This window comes from Trachymyrmex septentrionalis, unplaced genomic scaffold (assembly GCF_001594115.1).
Source record: "Trachymyrmex septentrionalis isolate Tsep2-gDNA-1 unplaced genomic scaffold, Tsep1.0 scaffold88, whole genome shotgun sequence".
Classification (NCBI taxonomy): Eukaryota; Metazoa; Arthropoda; class Insecta; order Hymenoptera; family Formicidae; genus Trachymyrmex; species Trachymyrmex septentrionalis.
The window spans coordinates 747,508-764,437 of record NW_017306070.1 but is presented as its reverse complement, the minus strand read 5'-3'; the positions used below and the strand labels follow the sequence as shown (position 1 = coordinate 764,437).

Sequence of the window (16,930 nt, the reverse complement as noted above, 5' to 3'; positions counted from 1 at the left end):
CAGTGATGTAATAGTATAACATATAAAGATATGTCGATGAGTAACATTTTATCAGTAAAACAGAAATCGCGTTGGAGTTTGGGTTGTACCTAACTTAGGGTCGGTATGCGTAGTCCGTTCTTAATCTCAACATCGTCTTAAGAAAATAATGTCTTAAGATGTTAATATCCCAAGCAGAACAACATGTATGATCATGATAACGTCAAAATGACATTAAAATGAATCGAAAATTGAATCGAATTGAAAAATGAATTTAATGATCATTCTGGAGTCATATTGACATCATTTTGATCATAATGATTTGTTGTGCTGATTGGGACGGCTCTCTGATTAGCTCGTAACATCTTAAGCACTAGCTCAAGACCATCTTGAAGATTGAGCAACGTTAATGGATTCCGTCCTAGGAATTTCCATAAAGTTACAGTTTCTTTGTTTCATAAAGTAAATTAGTTACCGTTACAAGTTACCAACTTTAAGGGGCTGCGCACAATGGAAAAAATATTAGAAACAAGAATAAGTATTAAGATTTCAACTTATCAGAAACTGGTTACATCAGAATACAAAGCTTCTAATAGGTCAAAATCTCAATATTTATTCCTAATATTTTCAAGAATAATCGATGTTGTTATACGACGAAATGTGAAGAATATTATTCTATCAAATGTTCTAAATAGCGAAAATATTACATTAGACTTTTATTTATATTTTTATTACAAAGAATTTTATGTGGTGAAAATATTTAAATCTTTAAAAACACTATACTTTTAATATGATATTTAAGATTTCTCATGCCATAATTTTCGAAGGAAACTTACAAAATCTGAAGAAATTTAAGGTATTTTTTCAGAAATCATAAATTTAAAATATACAAATTCTTAAAAATATTATGAAATAAGAATTTTGTCAGGATTTTGAACTTTATTTTCTTGCTATTGAGATGTAAAAATTATTCAAAGACTAAGAGCATTCCCGAGTTAAAGACACTCTTTATTTTTAAAGAAACTCCAAAAAAGTCATTTCTCTGCTTTTTTTTCCAATTATATATATGTATATATATAGTTAATATTCTACGTTTCTCTTATGTTCCATTCTGTTCTATTCTCCAAAGAGTGTGTTCACATTAAAGCGAGTTCTTTTCTTTCTAAGACGGTGTCTCAGTTTATCGATCCCCTACACGCTCCCAAAGTTTTGACATTTAACTTTGGGACGCCCTGTATATAAATATATTGAATGAATTAGATAGGAAAATTTAATATTTGAATTAGTTTAAACTTTGGAATCTTTATAATAACATTACAAATAGAAAAAAGCATATAAAGAAGGAAAGAAGAAGTCATATATAACAAAATAATATAATGAGAAAAAATAATCATCAATAATAATCAAGCACGGAAATAATTACTGAATATATATGATCTGTGATGGCAGCTACACAAAAAGATGGACATAGAACGTAGTAAATGTAACTCTTAACGACTATAACGATATCATTACATTCATTAAAAGTTACATAATAAGCCTCTAAGCCTTTGCATATGTGCATATATTCGTGATCATGCACATGGATTTGAAATCCTCACTACTTATCACTTGACTAATTTAATTTGGTCAGATCAAAATCCTATGACAAGCAACGCTGAAATTATGTATAATTTTTCCCAGAGTTTGGACCTCCTTGTCTAGTTTCGGTTATATAAAAAATTAATTTTTATTAATGAAAATTAATAAATTTTCTTCTCTTATAGAATTCAAAGTATTTTAGTACATTAAAAAAAAAAAGTATTATTTATACTGAAATATATTCAACGGTATTTCAATCACTTTCATTTTTATTTTCACAATTTTACAGTTGGTTTCAACAACATTCAGTGATTTATTTCCATCAAGGAGAACAGACGCTAAAACATTTTCTGAGATGCGCGAGTCTTGCCTCGTATTTAACCCGCATGTGCTTGTACATATATATATATAGGTAAAAACATATACATAGGTGAAACGAAGGAAAACTGCGAAATATACTGTCTTACCGCAGAATAGGCCAGATCAACATACATACTCGTATATCAACTACCGCTCTTTCGGGGAGCCGTGTCTCTTATAGCGAACTGTACAATCACGCAGGGGTGACTTCGCCCTTGTGCAGGAGAGATCATACCTCGCATATGATTAGAACCCTACGACTAGTCTTTCCGATCGCATTTCTGCATACGTACACGAATGAATAATCATGTTATGCTCACAAATCTGCATATACTTATACTCATTAACATACAATGCATGTCAAACGTTCCGGAACGGCTAATTGTCTTAGAAATTATTTTTTATTGGAAAAATGTTTTATACAAAAGTTGTAGGTTTCCAATGAATACGTCAAACAACTGTACTTATTTGACCTTGAGCGCAAATGTGAAGAAGCTCTTAAAATCAATTTTGAAACTTCAAAATTTTAAATAGAGACTCTACTTTTTATTCAATATTCTTATAGATCCAATATTTACATCATTTAATAAATCTATTATTTTTTAATATTTTTATCGTCTTGTGTTTGATTTCCTTTATCATTACTTTTTATAATACTATAAACAGTTGAACATTTTTGCCTATATATCTATCAAAATAAAGTAGCTACTTTATTTTTTTCTTCAAAATTAGAAGAATATGAATGATGAATGTAATTAAAAAATGAAAAAAAAAATAGCTATTTCATTTTGATAGATTTACAGAAGAAATTATCCAACTGTTTATAGTAATGTAAAAAGTGATAATAAAAGAAGTCAAAAGCAAGAATATATGATACAAATATCAGGAAATAACATATCCATTAGATGATGTTAATATTAGATTGACCAACAATTCGTTGCGGTTTTTTTTACCTATAAATAAAAGACGAATTTTTTTTTATAGAAGACAGTAACTTTCGTCAAGAATGTATTGATGGTTGTGATTCAGTATCATCTGTCATCTTTCGGACAGTTACATAATTCCTTACACAAAGAACTTTCTGTTTTTCTTTTCGTCCATAATGTACTGAACATAACGTGTCTTTGACAGAAAGATCGCCGGAATGAAATCTTGCAAACTATTTGTGACACATGCATTCTTTCACGATATTTTCGCCATACACCAGTTACATTTTTTACAGGTTTCCTATTTTTGCTTTTTTAAAGTTAGGTTGTTCCACCTTTCGATTAACTTCAATTCACCCTTTCATTTTCCTATTCTCTTTGTTCTTACTCTTTTACTCTTTTGTTTATCCATTGGATGAATTATGACATAAGATGGAACAATTGTTTCCTAAGCATATATTTAAAAATGCTCGTTTTGGGGTGCAATCAAAATATCACTATAAATAGTTTGAAGTATTTGATTGACAATCAGAAGAAAAAATTTTATGAATTAATCAATCATGTTTTAACACATTTGTAGCATTACATTGACCGTACCCTTGCCATCTTTCAAATGACGCCTTTAAAAATATACAAAACAACCAATCTTCATGCTGTCTTTTTTAAATGCACAATAAACTCACCTGTCAATTATTACGCGTTTGTAAAATATGGACTGGTGCTTAGAGCTTTTCAGAACGCTTAAAAAAAAATGTCTATCGACAAAAACCATACGGAATTATTGATATAACCCAATAAATTTTTATTACTAAAAAGATTATTATTGCTTAAGTTAAATATACATATATAGTATCATATATAGATATATGCAATTTATTTCTTTTCATCCGTAACATATAACGTACATATTTTTATTGAAATTCTGGCAACTATGATATCTTTAAACTTAGAAGAATATTGATAACATATACGTATGTATATATATTTAAAAAATATGAAAAATAAAATAGGCAATTTGTTTCAATTGTACAAATATCCAATTATTAGGTATCTTTCATTGATGTTCATAAACAGTTGTGATTATTCGAAATTATTAAAAATAGAAGAAATTAAATTTCCTTTTTCTATTTTGCTCCCAAGAAGAACAACCAAAGTGCTACTGAAAAAATATAATGCGCTATATGGAATAATTAGATCTTGTAAAAAATATTTTAGCTGCATCGTCGCTTACAGAACATACAAATAATGGAAGTCACAGACTGCCAAGTAGATCAATTTATTTGTCTCACATTAGATATCCAAATACTTTTTATCTCAGGTTTTGTAAAGAAATAATAGGACAAAAAAGTGAATTTTTATCTCTAATTTTCTTATAATTCTATATTAGACATGTTGTAACATATCGAAATAGAATTGTAAAATTAAATTTAAGATGATAGACAGTAGGAAAACAAAATAGTAATTACATTTTGCATTAAATTAAATTAATAAATGTATTGAATTAATTAATTATAATTAAGTTAATAAATTTCGTTCTTCAAAATCCTTTGGAGAACGAAATACGATATTACACTTATCGAACGACTTAATATATAATATATTTTATGTGTATGTAAATGTAAAATGTACTGCATACAATAATTACTATACATGTATATATATATGCATATAAAGTGAGACAGTGGTTTGTATCACAATAACTTTATATTTCATGCAAGAGAAAAAGAGAAAAAAGATTCGCAGGGAAAGCTTTGCTTTATGTTTTTTCATATTAACTTTTCTTTCATCTATTTCTTACTTGAGATCGGGAACCTTCACCTGTCACCGAGCTCCAAAATCGTGAGACAAGGGAATGATCTCTCTATCGCAAGTTTATATATATATATAGATAAATTGTATATTCAATTAATATAATTGCACAAGGCAAATATATACATATAAGCCATTAGTGTCTTTAAAGTATCTGATTGAGACGTAAGCGCAAGGTCTCTCTGCAAGAAGTGAGAAGAGAGCTGCTCAATAAAAGTAATTACGACGCGGCTGTAATCCATCATGTAAAAAGACCAGGTGTAATGTTGCACGTAATGACAGCTGATTAATTTGAGGCAAATTTCAAATTAGTAACAAATTTCTAATAGCAGCTTTATATTAGCTTATAAAATTTCTGACCAATTTCTGATTGATCACAAATGTTGTCACTTTAAATAACCGTTTATCCTTCTTAAAATTGGTTCATCTGATCTTCTTACATCATGGTTGTTCCTTCAAAATATGAGACATTATATTAGGTACACTTATTAAACAGTTAATCTATTGTTCTCGATCATAGGTCCACGATGTCGTCTCAGAGATGTGTCTTTGCGGAAAAGTAGCAAATTTTTAAAAGAAAGGACTTTAATTTATGTGAACGAACTTGGACTTTTGATTTTCCTTATAAAAACAAATGGTTTCTAATAATTAATAACTGGCTCAGTAAACGAGATAAAATGTCCTTCATCCAATTTCAAATATAAATGAATAAAAATGCATTCGAATTGAAAAGGATTCATTTTAACGTTCGGCGAACGCGTATTTCTGAAAATTTGAATCCATTTCAATTTATTTCATCCATTCTCGTTTACTGTGTGAATAATTAACTTCAAAATTCGTTTGTAATATTTTTATTAAATTCTTTTGTAATATTTTTGTTATTTTTATACAAATCTTGAAATTTGGAAACACATAATGAAAAGAAAGAATTAACATAATGGAAAGAGAGAACTAACTTCTGACGCCTTAATCGGAATTATATTTTGTTAGAAAGGAACATAAAAAAAAATAGAAATAATATGTAGCTATTTATACATAGTTATAAAATAATTATATCTTACAATTGCAATTAAATGAAAAACGAGAGTATTAACATCAATTTGTTTTAATTCATAACAATAAACAAAAATTATTCCGTATACTGAGAAAAAATTTATTAATTTTCAATAAATATTTCTTTAAAGTCCTAATGCAATATTTACTTACAATAAATAAATATTTAGATAAATGAAAAAAATAATAATTGAATCAAACTAATGGTTCTTGTATCTAATAAATATGTGTTTACATTTAATAAATATTCCGCTAGAACTATTCCAAGAAATATTTATTAATAAATTTTTTCTCAATATATAAAAGAGATTCATTATGAAAATTGTTTCAAGAGACGTAATAAAAAAGGAAAATCCGCAGGAGGCGAACTTAATACTGAGCCCATGAGCTTACAAAATATTTTATGGTTTAATTAATAATATCATCCATATTAAAAAACATTGGCCGCGTTCAGCAGAATATTTACTTTGTAGCTTGATATTGGATTTCTTCGCTGACATAAGATTATTCCTCTAGATCTAAAAATATAATCCAATTGGCGTAAAATGTTTGTTAAGCGAAATACAGCCAAAATATCTTTTAAAGAGATAAAAGAAGACAATCTTCACTGCAAAGTAAACAGGATAAATTAAAGGAAATTCAGCTGCGAGAACAGTTTCTAAATTAGCGATTTAAATTTAATTATTCCGAATAAATTTCAGTGATAATATTTCCTCTAATTTATGCTGTCTTTCGCAAGACGAAGTACTTGGGAGAGATTAATAGATACTATGAAATGTTTTACACGATTTAACAATATATTAACGCCTCTCTTGAGGATTCTCTCCGCAATCTTCAACGACAATTTGTTTTTGTCCTTACAATTTTCTTATTGCTATATTTTCTGCGATAATAACATCGTAGGTCATTTCTTATATTCCGCTCTCATGAGATACGATTGCGCACGTTCTTTCCTTCGCTTTATGTCTTAATTATAAATAATTAAGGGTCTATTTGCAGCAACGACCTCGGTCAACTAATTTCTAACAGCAATTTCCTGTTCCTTTCCAGATCACGACAATTATTTCAATAGAAACCATTTCAATAGAAGTCCGATTGCGACTTCATCATTTGCTATTGGTAATAAGGAAATTCTAAAAAATTTTTTTATAAATATAATCATTTTTGAGTAAAACTTTATAAAGTTAAACAAGAGAAATTATATTCTCTCATTCGTTAACATAATATATATTAAAAATATATTGCCAATTTTTTTCAACTAACGTTAGTGACAATATATGAGACATTATATTAGGTGCTATAACAAGCTGTAAGTATCTGAGTCTTTTTTTGTCTAATTTTATATGTAACACAATTGGCTGGAAAGGACAGTAATAATTGCATATGTCCTTTAGACAGAAGAGAACTTGGTTGACCATAGCGAGAATGCAAAATAGGATGCATCGATGCGATAAGCTCGAAGGGAGATTCGCATTTTTTATGCGATACATCAAGATATTTTAACATGATCTTCGATAATTTTGAATATGAATAATGAATTGAATAATAAATTCAAACGCGTACTGTATGATAACTTCTCATTTCGCTCCGCCTGGCACGAAGGCGCGCAAACTTGTCAATGCAGAATGTTGTTAACAATATTGTAGTATATAATTATAAATAACACAAACGAAATATAATTAGAAATGTTAAAATGTTATCGTTGTTGTCTTCGTTGGAGCATGTGTCACTGTTTTCGCCCATAATCGTCCTCAAACTTAAATAATAGATAGATTCAAAAATAACCATGATGTTACATTAAGATAACTAGAACAAGTAACATACATGCCAAACTATAAATAAATTTATTTAATGTTTAGTCAATTCAAGTAGTAAGGAATAGGCAAAAGATACATATCAAATTTGAACTGATACATTGCGCTAAACATATATACATATATATATATATATAGATATACATTTATTGGCATTATGATACATATTTGTTCCAGAATTTTTTTGGATGACTACAATTAGCGACTTGTCATTGCTATTGCATGAAATTACGACAGCTTAAATAAGTAGATTATTTAGTTGAAACTCTGGTACGTTTATTCCAAGAGAAATTGCTACCGTAACTACGAGGTTTTGGCTGACTAACATTCGGCTTTTGCACATAGTAATCCCATCCCATCTTCTTGCAATGTGCAATTGCTTCCTCCTTTGTTGCGAAATCAACTTTTATATTTGACATAGGATCTCCACTGCATCAAAAATATATATATTACTATTATATACATTATGCATCGCTATACTTAATACAATATATACAGAACCATCATAAATGATTCATATATATATGTATGTATATTTTGATTTGTATAATTTTATATAAGAGGATAGCTCTTAAAGCATTCTAAAAATTTTAAAGAATGATTTGCCACATTAATTTAAGATTATATTTCATATGGTTATATATTCAAAATGACTTATTGTTAAATGTAAAGACTTATTGTTAAATGTCAAAGTTAAAGAAAAAATTTTTTCAAAAATTTTAGAAATTATTCGGACTATTTTGATGAAATTTTATGTAAGTACGTTTCTAGGGTCATCTTTTGGGGCCATACACATACATTAATTTTTTATTTAAACAGAGGCGGATAAGCAGATATCTTTGAAATTATTTTAGATACAGTTTTCGTCTTGAATTAATGTAAAGAATCACTTTTTAAAATCTTTTAGATTTATTTAAGAATATTATTACTTTATATACATAAAACGTTAACATAAACATTAATGTTTACCTGGAAGTCCAACCCATCAATGGATTCTCCCAACGTTCGCGTGTATCAAAGTCCATTTGCCAAAAATGAATGTTATTTGTTCCGGATTGCATAGCGCTCTTGGCAGGTTGATATATCCGTACTTTACGTGTTTTAATATGCTCCTCAGGAACACCAGATACATAACCAACATCCTCATCAGATGTTACGGTAATTGTACTTTTTAAAGCTTGCAGATGCTTGGCCTCCTCTGGCGACAGTATAGTTTCTTGGAGGCTCTTGCGCTCCGCTATATCGGGTTTCTTTTGTATGTCTGTGCCTTTATTTGAAAATAACCTACTCCATCTACATACAGAGCTTCTTTAGAATTTGTAAATTATAAACTCGTCTGTTAAAAATAATAGCTTACAAACTAATATTACTAACATTACGCTCCTAGTAATTATATTTTAATTCTAATGCAAAAGTAAAATATAGAAACATTGTAGTTGTAACAATTTAGAGATAGGCTGGTGTTGGTTCTCCAACTCCATATAAAATTGCAATTTACTTTTTTTACATTACATAACATCAAGAAATCGTAGAAAATAGCAACTTAAATTTTTTATGCATTAAAACCATATATTTAATAATGATAACAATTTAACGCAGATTTAATAATTTGTTATATAAATTTTGAGGTTATGTTTACTTCTATCACTTGTCCAAAAAATTAATAAAGCAAGATACCTAAGACTACTCCTACTAATTCCACTTGCATATTGTTGCAATAACGCACAAGATGCCATTATTCCGTTCGCAAAAATACGACAAATGACAAATCGATGCGAAACAGCTGATCAAACAGAACCTTTGACTATATAAGCACAGTATATACAATAGCGCAACTCTCTGTCGACATCTTTGATGTTGGCCAAAATGGAATGCGCATGCATGAAATAAGTAAGTTATCTAGTGTTGCCACGGTTACCACCTAAACTTCTTTCTCTTTTCATCCTATTTTCACTTTGTCAAAATTCCTCGCAAAACGCACTAGATTTATTCGCATCGCAATCCATTCAGATCATTGAAGTGAGTTAGTGCTATTGTGGGAACATATTGGAGCATATTAGAGCATACGACACGAATAAATCTAATATTGTGGTGAAATAATTTAAACTTTATGAAAATTAATAAAAATAAATTGTAAATATATTGAAAAATAAAGAAAAAATATTTAAAAATTAAGAAAAATATTAAATTATTATAACTTAAAAATATATATTTGTATAAAGAAATATTATGTAATTATATATATCTATGAAAATGTTATAAGAAAGCTGAGAGATATAAAAGAAATTTATATACATGTATGTCCAAAAAATAAATTTAAAATACAATAAATAAAAAGAAACCTTTTTGCTCTATTTTTTGTGTTACTTTTTGTTCACTTTTTTCATTTTATCACTTTTTCATAAAAATTAGATCAATCTCTCGAGATTTCTCGCACATTTCACCAAATGAACAATACACGTAACACTTTCTTCTAAATTTCTACTCTAAATCATATATGCTTGAAAGACAAATGTTTAAGTGGAACATTGAAACGCTTATTTAAATAGAGAGAGAAAGAGAGAGAATAATAAAAAAAAGGAGGAAAAAAGACAGGGCAACTTACTTATTTCACACATGTGCACTCCATTTTGGCCAACATAAAATCGGGAGAGTTGTGCTACTGTATCTACTGTATATACGAGTACTGTGATATAAGTATGAATCGCCAGTAGCAAATTTGACACTGGTTGACAAATAGTGGCGACACCATGTCATTAACCAAGAACTACAAGTAAAGTATGTATAGTCAGTGCACTCCGCAACTTTTATTGAAGCCACATGAAAGAATCAACATTCCTATATAAAATTTTCACTCTTTCGGAGTGAGATTTCATTTGAAAGAATTTAAAGAGTAAGGTACAATTTTGATAAGACAACTAATTTGAATTTTGCGTGGATTATAATTAACTAAAAATCGTTAAGGCCGATTCACCAACGCCGATCAAGCTTAATCGTGATTAACTGTCAACTGCAATTAGTTGATTCTACTAAACAGCAAACGCGATTGGTCAGTCCACGGCCGAGCCTCATTAAGCTAACTAGCGTTGATGAAACTGGCCCTTACACTTCGGAACACTTCTCGCTTAATTTTGCCATATAGGATTTGCAGCCTACTGACGGTCCATACTTATAGCCAAAGGACAGAACAAATTTCAAACTGTCGGCAAATATAAAGGTACCTTTTCATGCTGACGCTCGACACCAAAAAGTATCGTAATGTAAGAAGACGGAATACCATTGCGCATAAGGTGACTGAATATTAGAGCAGCCAATCAAATTTCACCCCCAAATGTTGCGCGAAATTCAAACGCCGTACTAAGATTAGACTATTAATATTGCAGTGCTCTAAAAAAACCGTGGAATACGAAAATATATGAAAATAAATATATAAAAATAATGATATATATAATGCCAATATGAGCCAACACAAGATTATAATGTGTGATATAATCGAAACTTTATTAATATTGACATTATATATATCATTAGATTTAATCTTTTGTAACTATTATTATTACTTGTATATAAAAATAATAATAAAATAACCAGCAAGTAAAGATAGATAAATAAAATAACTATTTTATAAAGTTTTATATACATGTCTCTAATTTTCATCACTGTATGTTAATATATGTATATTATTTTATGTTATATGTGTATAATATATATGTATAAAAAAGTTAGGTAAATTTTTAACTTTTTTCAGCTTTAGTATAAAGTCCATCGTACCATCGCTTAATTTTGCGTTAATTTTGATCATGTAAAAGATTTTTGATTCTGTTTAGTCAATTCGGAAATCTTTGTACGACTATAATGTCGATAATTTGGTTTAATATCCTGTTAAGTACAAGTTAATTTGGCTTTTCACCAAGGAATAGCGTCGTAAGAGCTCGATCGATCGGTATACGGAATGAAAGAAAGAGAAAGGGAGAGAAAGAGAGAGAGAGACTGAGCTATCCAATAATACTGGACCAACGTACGCATGCTCAATGTCATTTGCTCCTTCTCTCAGGAACTGCATCGCATAGGAATAATGCCTCGCGAGTAACATCGCGACGGGCAAATGCAGCTCGCGTAGGCTCGCCACTCTCTTTGCATTTTTTTGCATGTAATCTATAATCGAGAATATAATTATCGGGAGAGACGAGGCAGTTATGAGGGAAAATGTGAGTGCGTGCAAAAATATAATATTATCGAATTCTCTCGACATTTACAATGCAGCAACAACCTCAGCGGACATTTTTCTTAAAATTATTTATATAATTTTTCATAATTTCCATATGAATTTTAAAATTTTTCAGAAATCCTTTTTTAGAAAATTTCTTTGATACACATTGGAACACTTCAGAAGTGCTGAGAAAGTTTACTTACATCTTTTCTAAAATACTTTGCATATGTGAATTTTGGAATATTCCTAAGATTTTTTATTTGTACATTTCCAAAGAAACATAAAATCTAAAGAAGTTTAAAATCTTTTTCAAAATCTTCGTATATATAAATTACAAATACAAAAAATTCTTAAAAATACTGTAAAATATTATAAAGATTTTTTTCATTAAAGAAATATTGCAAACTCAAATCACTGTAAAGGATGGCTAATTAAGGGATGGAAAGATTTATGTATCTGCAAATATTGGCAAATTCGAAAATAATGAGAGAAAATATAAATTAAATCTCTAAAAGGATCAATAAATTTTGGCAGAAATTAATGAAGATTTAATATCTTGTTTTCAAAATAAGAAATGTTAACTTTTTACATGTTTAACTTTATATATATTTCATATAGCGTAAATTATGTGTTATTCTTTTTCAGGATGGAATTATGTTATGTTTTTTATTGATACTCGCATTATGTACGAGAGTATATTCGGCGAACGCCAGACATGTAATTATCAAGAGAAATTACAGTGACCAAAGTGTAAGAGGCTATCTAGCCGAGGTAGATAATTATAATTTGATACAATAATAATTAAGTTGAACTATACTCCTATTCAAATAAATCAAATAAGTAAGGAGTTATATACGGTTAAAGTCTTGATGCCTAATAATATTTCTATGTGAATTTTTAAATATCTTTTTTGATATGATTTCTTTACTTATTTGAAATATTTTATATTATTACGCACAAATATTGTATTATTCAATAAAAAATCTAAAATAATAAATTTATTCTAAAATTTTTGAAACAATAAATTCTCTGATATTCCTCAGAGGACTTGCTGGTGGAACGAAGTGTGTAAGGAAGAATTTCACAGTAAGTTTCGGTGTCGCTGCCCGAAATGGTCCTATTGTCGTTCACCAGGAAGATATTACGACGCACACTGTAGTATGACACGCACAGGCTACATATGGACCCAACCTGAAACGTCATTAAGTCTCGAAATCGATAAGTAAACGATGCTATGGAGTACCAGTCCCGCGAAGAAAGACAGGTGAATTAAAAAAAAATCGATAGAATCCATTTCGCATGGCAAAGTTCATGAAATAAAGTAAGTGCAGAAATATATTTTTTTTGTTAATAGTTTATCGCATTTTCTTATCGTTAACAATTATTCGCCAGTTCTTTAATAATAATTCTCTAATTAATTTATTTTAATTATATTTTTATTGATTATACAAATTCACAGAAATTATTTTCAACTAATATTAACATACGGATTTTGTACAGGGATAGCAATGTACGATGGAAATATTGAAAATCAAACATCCGTTCAAAATCAAAATCGGCGTTTGTTAAAATTTTGCAGATTTATTCATCAGTTATAAGATACGACACAATTGTTTTAAAGGTAATTTTCTATTAATAGATTTATCTAAAAAAAAGATTTATCTAGAAAAAACGTTGTTCCAAGAATGACATTCAAAAGACATTTGAATTTGGAAGAGCAATGTAATTATAATAATATTAGAGCATCCACAAGTTTACGCTATCAAGAATTTATGATTGACATACTATATAATAAATTCATTATGTGCTATTAATAAAATTCTGACGAAATAATTTACACTGTGAATAATTTACTCACTTGTCCTATAGATTTAAGATTTGTTTTCCTTTACAGAAGATTAATCCTAAAAGATAGTAATTATATATTACTTATTTGTTCAGTACTATTCTTCTCAGTACTTTTAATACTCAAAATAAGTAAACTAATCACTACTTTTCAATATTAAATTGGATTTCTGTGTAGAATTATATATTTTTGCATGTAACTCTTTGATGTATTATTTTGATGTTAAAATTATTACTAACTGCTAATTTTAAACTTTTATATTTCATAATGGTTTTTGTAATGTATAATTATTTAATATTTCTTCATTTATATAATTTATAAAAAGAACATGTTTAAATTCGAGGATACATTAAACCTATATTTTATCATTATTGAAATAGTATTAAAATTAATTACCGCAAGCAATCTGATTTTAATTTAAGCTTATCATATATTATTACAATATTGTACATCGTGCGCCTGTTTAGTGCTGCGCTGAGTCAGGTTATCTTCTTTTTAACAACTACTTAAGAAAAGAATAACATAACTTTAGCATTTACCGTATCTAGATTGACGTTATTGCAAAAACTCCTTAATAACATAGAGGGTCCTATTAACGCACAGTGCAATAGCACACATCCACTCACATCGGTGCCTAGTAATCACTAGTAACTTTTCACTAATGAGAATATTTTATTTTAAATTAGCCAATTAGCGATATGCGCTATCAGAACCCTTTCAATAATACATGTAAGCAATTGATCTCTAAGCAAAGAGAGATGTAGACAAAGACGGCTATAGGCAAAAGAAGCACTCTTATCTAAATCAAATACAGAGAACAGAACATAATGTTTATACATATAATTATATATAATTGCTATGCAAATTATACTATAATTATAACTATTATACGCTATCGGTCAAAAGTTTCAGCTCCGTTTATAGAAATTTCCGTAATATAAAGAATAAAATATAAATACAATTTGCATATGTCATGTTTTTAAATGCATTGTATACATGTTTTCACTAAAATAAATTTATAAGAAAAATTATTTTTTTTTTAGATTTTCTACTTCTCACAGCCTAATATCCCTAGATTTTGAATAAGAGCCATAAACTCTTGGCATTCTATCGATAAGTTTTTCAAGTGTTTCAATCAAAGATTTGTAAATAATTTTATGCTTAATTTTTGCAAGACCATTATTTACATACCATTTTCTTAAAGATTAGCGAAAAATTTTTAATTGATGTTTCTTTCAATCGACATATATAATATTTGTCTATTTAAAAAATTTACTTGTAATTTCCGTTTATAATTATTTTTCGACAATTCACCATTAAATATTCCGTGATTCAAAATAAAAGAGTGTATCATATTATAATTCCCTATTTTATAAAAAATAGAATTGTTAGCAAAAGTATGCTGAATCTTTTGAGCAGTAAGGATAGGTCTACAACCTTGCTTTAAGAGGTCGTAAGACGTAAATTTTTGTGAGTGACGACGATATGTCGGCCACAGAACTTATGCTTTTATGCCGTAAGAATTGGGTTTTGCTCAATTCGCTTAGGTAAGTCTAACGGTTAAAATCTAAAGATTGTGTAAAAACAGTTTAAAAACAGAAATTATTGTTACTTAATCTTTTTCGATTTATGACGTAAGGCCTCTTAAAGCAAGGTGGACCTACCCTAACGCATGACATTGTATGATTGTTATTTTGTATTTTGCTGAAAATGCTACAGATCACAGAAAGTTATTGATTACCCTGCGAACATATAAAAACTCTGACGTCAATGGTCTCCAGGATACGATCATCCCTACCCACTTTGCTGACAGTACCAGGACACCTGCGCGCGAATATCGATCGACACCCACCTGTCTGATTGTACCGGCGAATTCTTGCTGGAGCAGATGCAGTTGATTTTAAACGATATCTGACACAACAGCTCATCATTTCTCACCGACCATCGGTATCTAATTTGTTATTTTCTGTGTATCGACAAAATCACAACCATCTATTTCCTTTATTTCCAGCGTTTTCATCTAAGTTAAAGTGAAGTAATCGTTACTGCTGAATAAACAATTATTTCTAATAAACAATTTTAAAAAGTTATAGCAAATCTATGTCAGTTATATCACAAAATAATAATGAGGAATAGCAATTATTAAGTTTATCATTGACATTTTGATCGCAATAATTCTCCACTCTGCTTTTTATTGTGTTCTCGTATTATGTCTCTGTTATATTACGCTGTTAATTTCTAATGGTTGCGTTATAATCGCTATTGTTCTAATATATAAATAATTTATAGACAGATATACTCTATTTCGATCTATAATTATAACAAAATAATTTTTTTTTATATCTTCTTTTTCTCTTTTTGTTTAATCGAATTTTTCATCAAACTTGTTGTTGAATCCTTTTGTTCGTATTATGGCCAGGCCATCAATTCCCTTCATCGCTTCTCATGTACTTGTTGCATTAATTTCTCTGGAGTTATATTTCCGAGGTGCAACAATTTAAATTCGACGAGCGCTTGCGCGTATTATCGATTCGACATCTCGGTTTGGACCTCGTCAGCTGCGAGATTTATGGAAGAGCAGAGAGACAATGGCGAGTAGAAGAAACGAATTCCTTCGAATTCTCTTGATATGCGCAGTAGTGATATTTAGAGGTGTTACATCCAATATCAACGATGGAAGCTTCGATGGAAGTAACTTCAATAAATTTGACGCTCCTGACCAATTTTCTCACGTATGTAACTTAATTTATACTTAATATATTACATCTTAATAAATTGTTACGTCGTAATATTTAAAATAATATTTACGCGTGTAAAAAACTTAATAAATTAATAAGCATATTCCTCTTTTTACTTAAGTTTGTATTAATACTCATCCGTATTAATTTCATAGAGTAACATTTGAGTATTTATTATGAGGCATTATATATCTCTAATCTATATAGAGATATATAAAATACCAAAATCGCATGAATCATATTTTAATATTATAATAACAATAATCCTGGTCTGTAATAATCATATGTTTACGACTTTCTTGTTATCTTTATTATGCAGGATCAGTTTTCGGAATCCTATAACACGCCATTGCATCCCATCGAAAATCGTTTCTGGCGAAGTCCCGAAAATCTTGGTGAGATTTCCGGAGTCGCTGTGGAACCGACGGGAAATCTCGTAATTTTTCATCGCGGAGATCGAACATGGAATTACGAGTAAGTCATTAATAAATTAATGAATGCAAATCAAAGACATAAAAATTAAATCATACTCGTTAAGAAAAACAACGAAGCATTTAAGTACTCTGCAATACTTTCTATATTTATAGTTTTTATATTTAAAAAATATAATAATA

The 16,930-nt window shown here is 29.0% G+C and overlaps 3 protein-coding genes across 4 annotated transcripts; 2 read left to right on the top strand and 1 right to left on the bottom strand.

The window, feature by feature from the left end:
• Positions 1-7,656: 7,656 nt before the first annotated feature.
• On the bottom strand, positions 7,657-9,387 carry LOC108755516 (NADH dehydrogenase [ubiquinone] iron-sulfur protein 4, mitochondrial). The gene is made up of 3 exons (XM_018498566.1): positions 9,200-9,387; positions 8,492-8,815; positions 7,657-7,951 (listed from the first exon to the last, which is right to left on the bottom strand). The coding sequence occupies exons 1-3, from the start codon at positions 9,256-9,258 to the stop codon at positions 7,774-7,776; spliced, it is 561 nt and encodes a 186-aa protein (XP_018354068.1). The 5' UTR covers positions 9,259-9,387; the 3' UTR covers positions 7,657-7,773.
• Positions 9,388-11,563: 2,176 nt separating this feature from the next.
• LOC108755558 lies at positions 11,564-13,377 on the top strand. 2 transcript variants are annotated; one of them, XR_001939776.1, is made up of 4 exons: positions 11,564-11,730; positions 12,378-12,503; positions 12,776-13,053; positions 13,233-13,377. XR_001939776.1 is itself a non-coding variant. In XM_018498639.1 (4 exons), the coding sequence occupies exons 1-3, from the start codon at positions 11,719-11,721 to the stop codon at positions 12,956-12,958; spliced, it is 321 nt and encodes a 106-aa protein (XP_018354141.1). In that variant the 5' UTR covers positions 11,564-11,718; the 3' UTR covers positions 12,959-12,996; positions 13,233-13,348. The 2 variants fall into 2 exon arrangements, 1 of the variants encoding a protein (XP_018354141.1); XM_018498639.1 differs by having other exon boundaries at positions 12,776-12,996; positions 13,233-13,348.
• Positions 13,378-15,343: 1,966 nt separating this feature from the next.
• Positions 15,344-16,794, top strand: LOC108755501. The gene is made up of 3 exons (XM_018498533.1): positions 15,344-15,525; positions 16,053-16,310; positions 16,636-16,794. The coding sequence occupies exons 2-3, from the start codon at positions 16,167-16,169 to the stop codon at positions 16,792-16,794; spliced, it is 303 nt and encodes a 100-aa protein (XP_018354035.1). The 5' UTR covers positions 15,344-15,525; positions 16,053-16,166.
• Positions 16,795-16,930: the final 136 nt, after the last annotated feature.

Coding starts and splice junctions, on each gene's coding strand:
- LOC108755516 (XM_018498566.1), bottom strand. CDS start 9,258: ATGGCATCTTGTGCGTTATTGCAACAATATGCAAGTGGAATTAGTAGG. Junction 8,816..9,199: donor ATTAGTAGGAGTAGTCTTAG/GTATCTTGCTTT, acceptor CTCTGTATGTAG/ATGGAGTAGGTTATTTTCAA. Junction 7,952..8,491: donor TTGATGGGTTGGACTTCCAG/GTAAACATTAAT, acceptor TTTTTGATGCAG/TGGAGATCCTATGTCAAATA.
- LOC108755501 (XM_018498533.1), top strand. CDS start 16,167: ATGGCGAGTAGAAGAAACGAATTCCTTCGAATTCTCTTGATATGCGCA. Junction 16,311..16,635: donor CTCCTGACCAATTTTCTCAC/GTATGTAACTTA, acceptor TTTATTATGCAG/GATCAGTTTTCGGAATCCTA.
- LOC108755558 (XM_018498639.1), top strand. Junction 12,504..12,775: donor TAAGAGGCTATCTAGCCGAG/GTAGATAATTAT, acceptor GATATTCCTCAG/AGGACTTGCTGGTGGAACGA.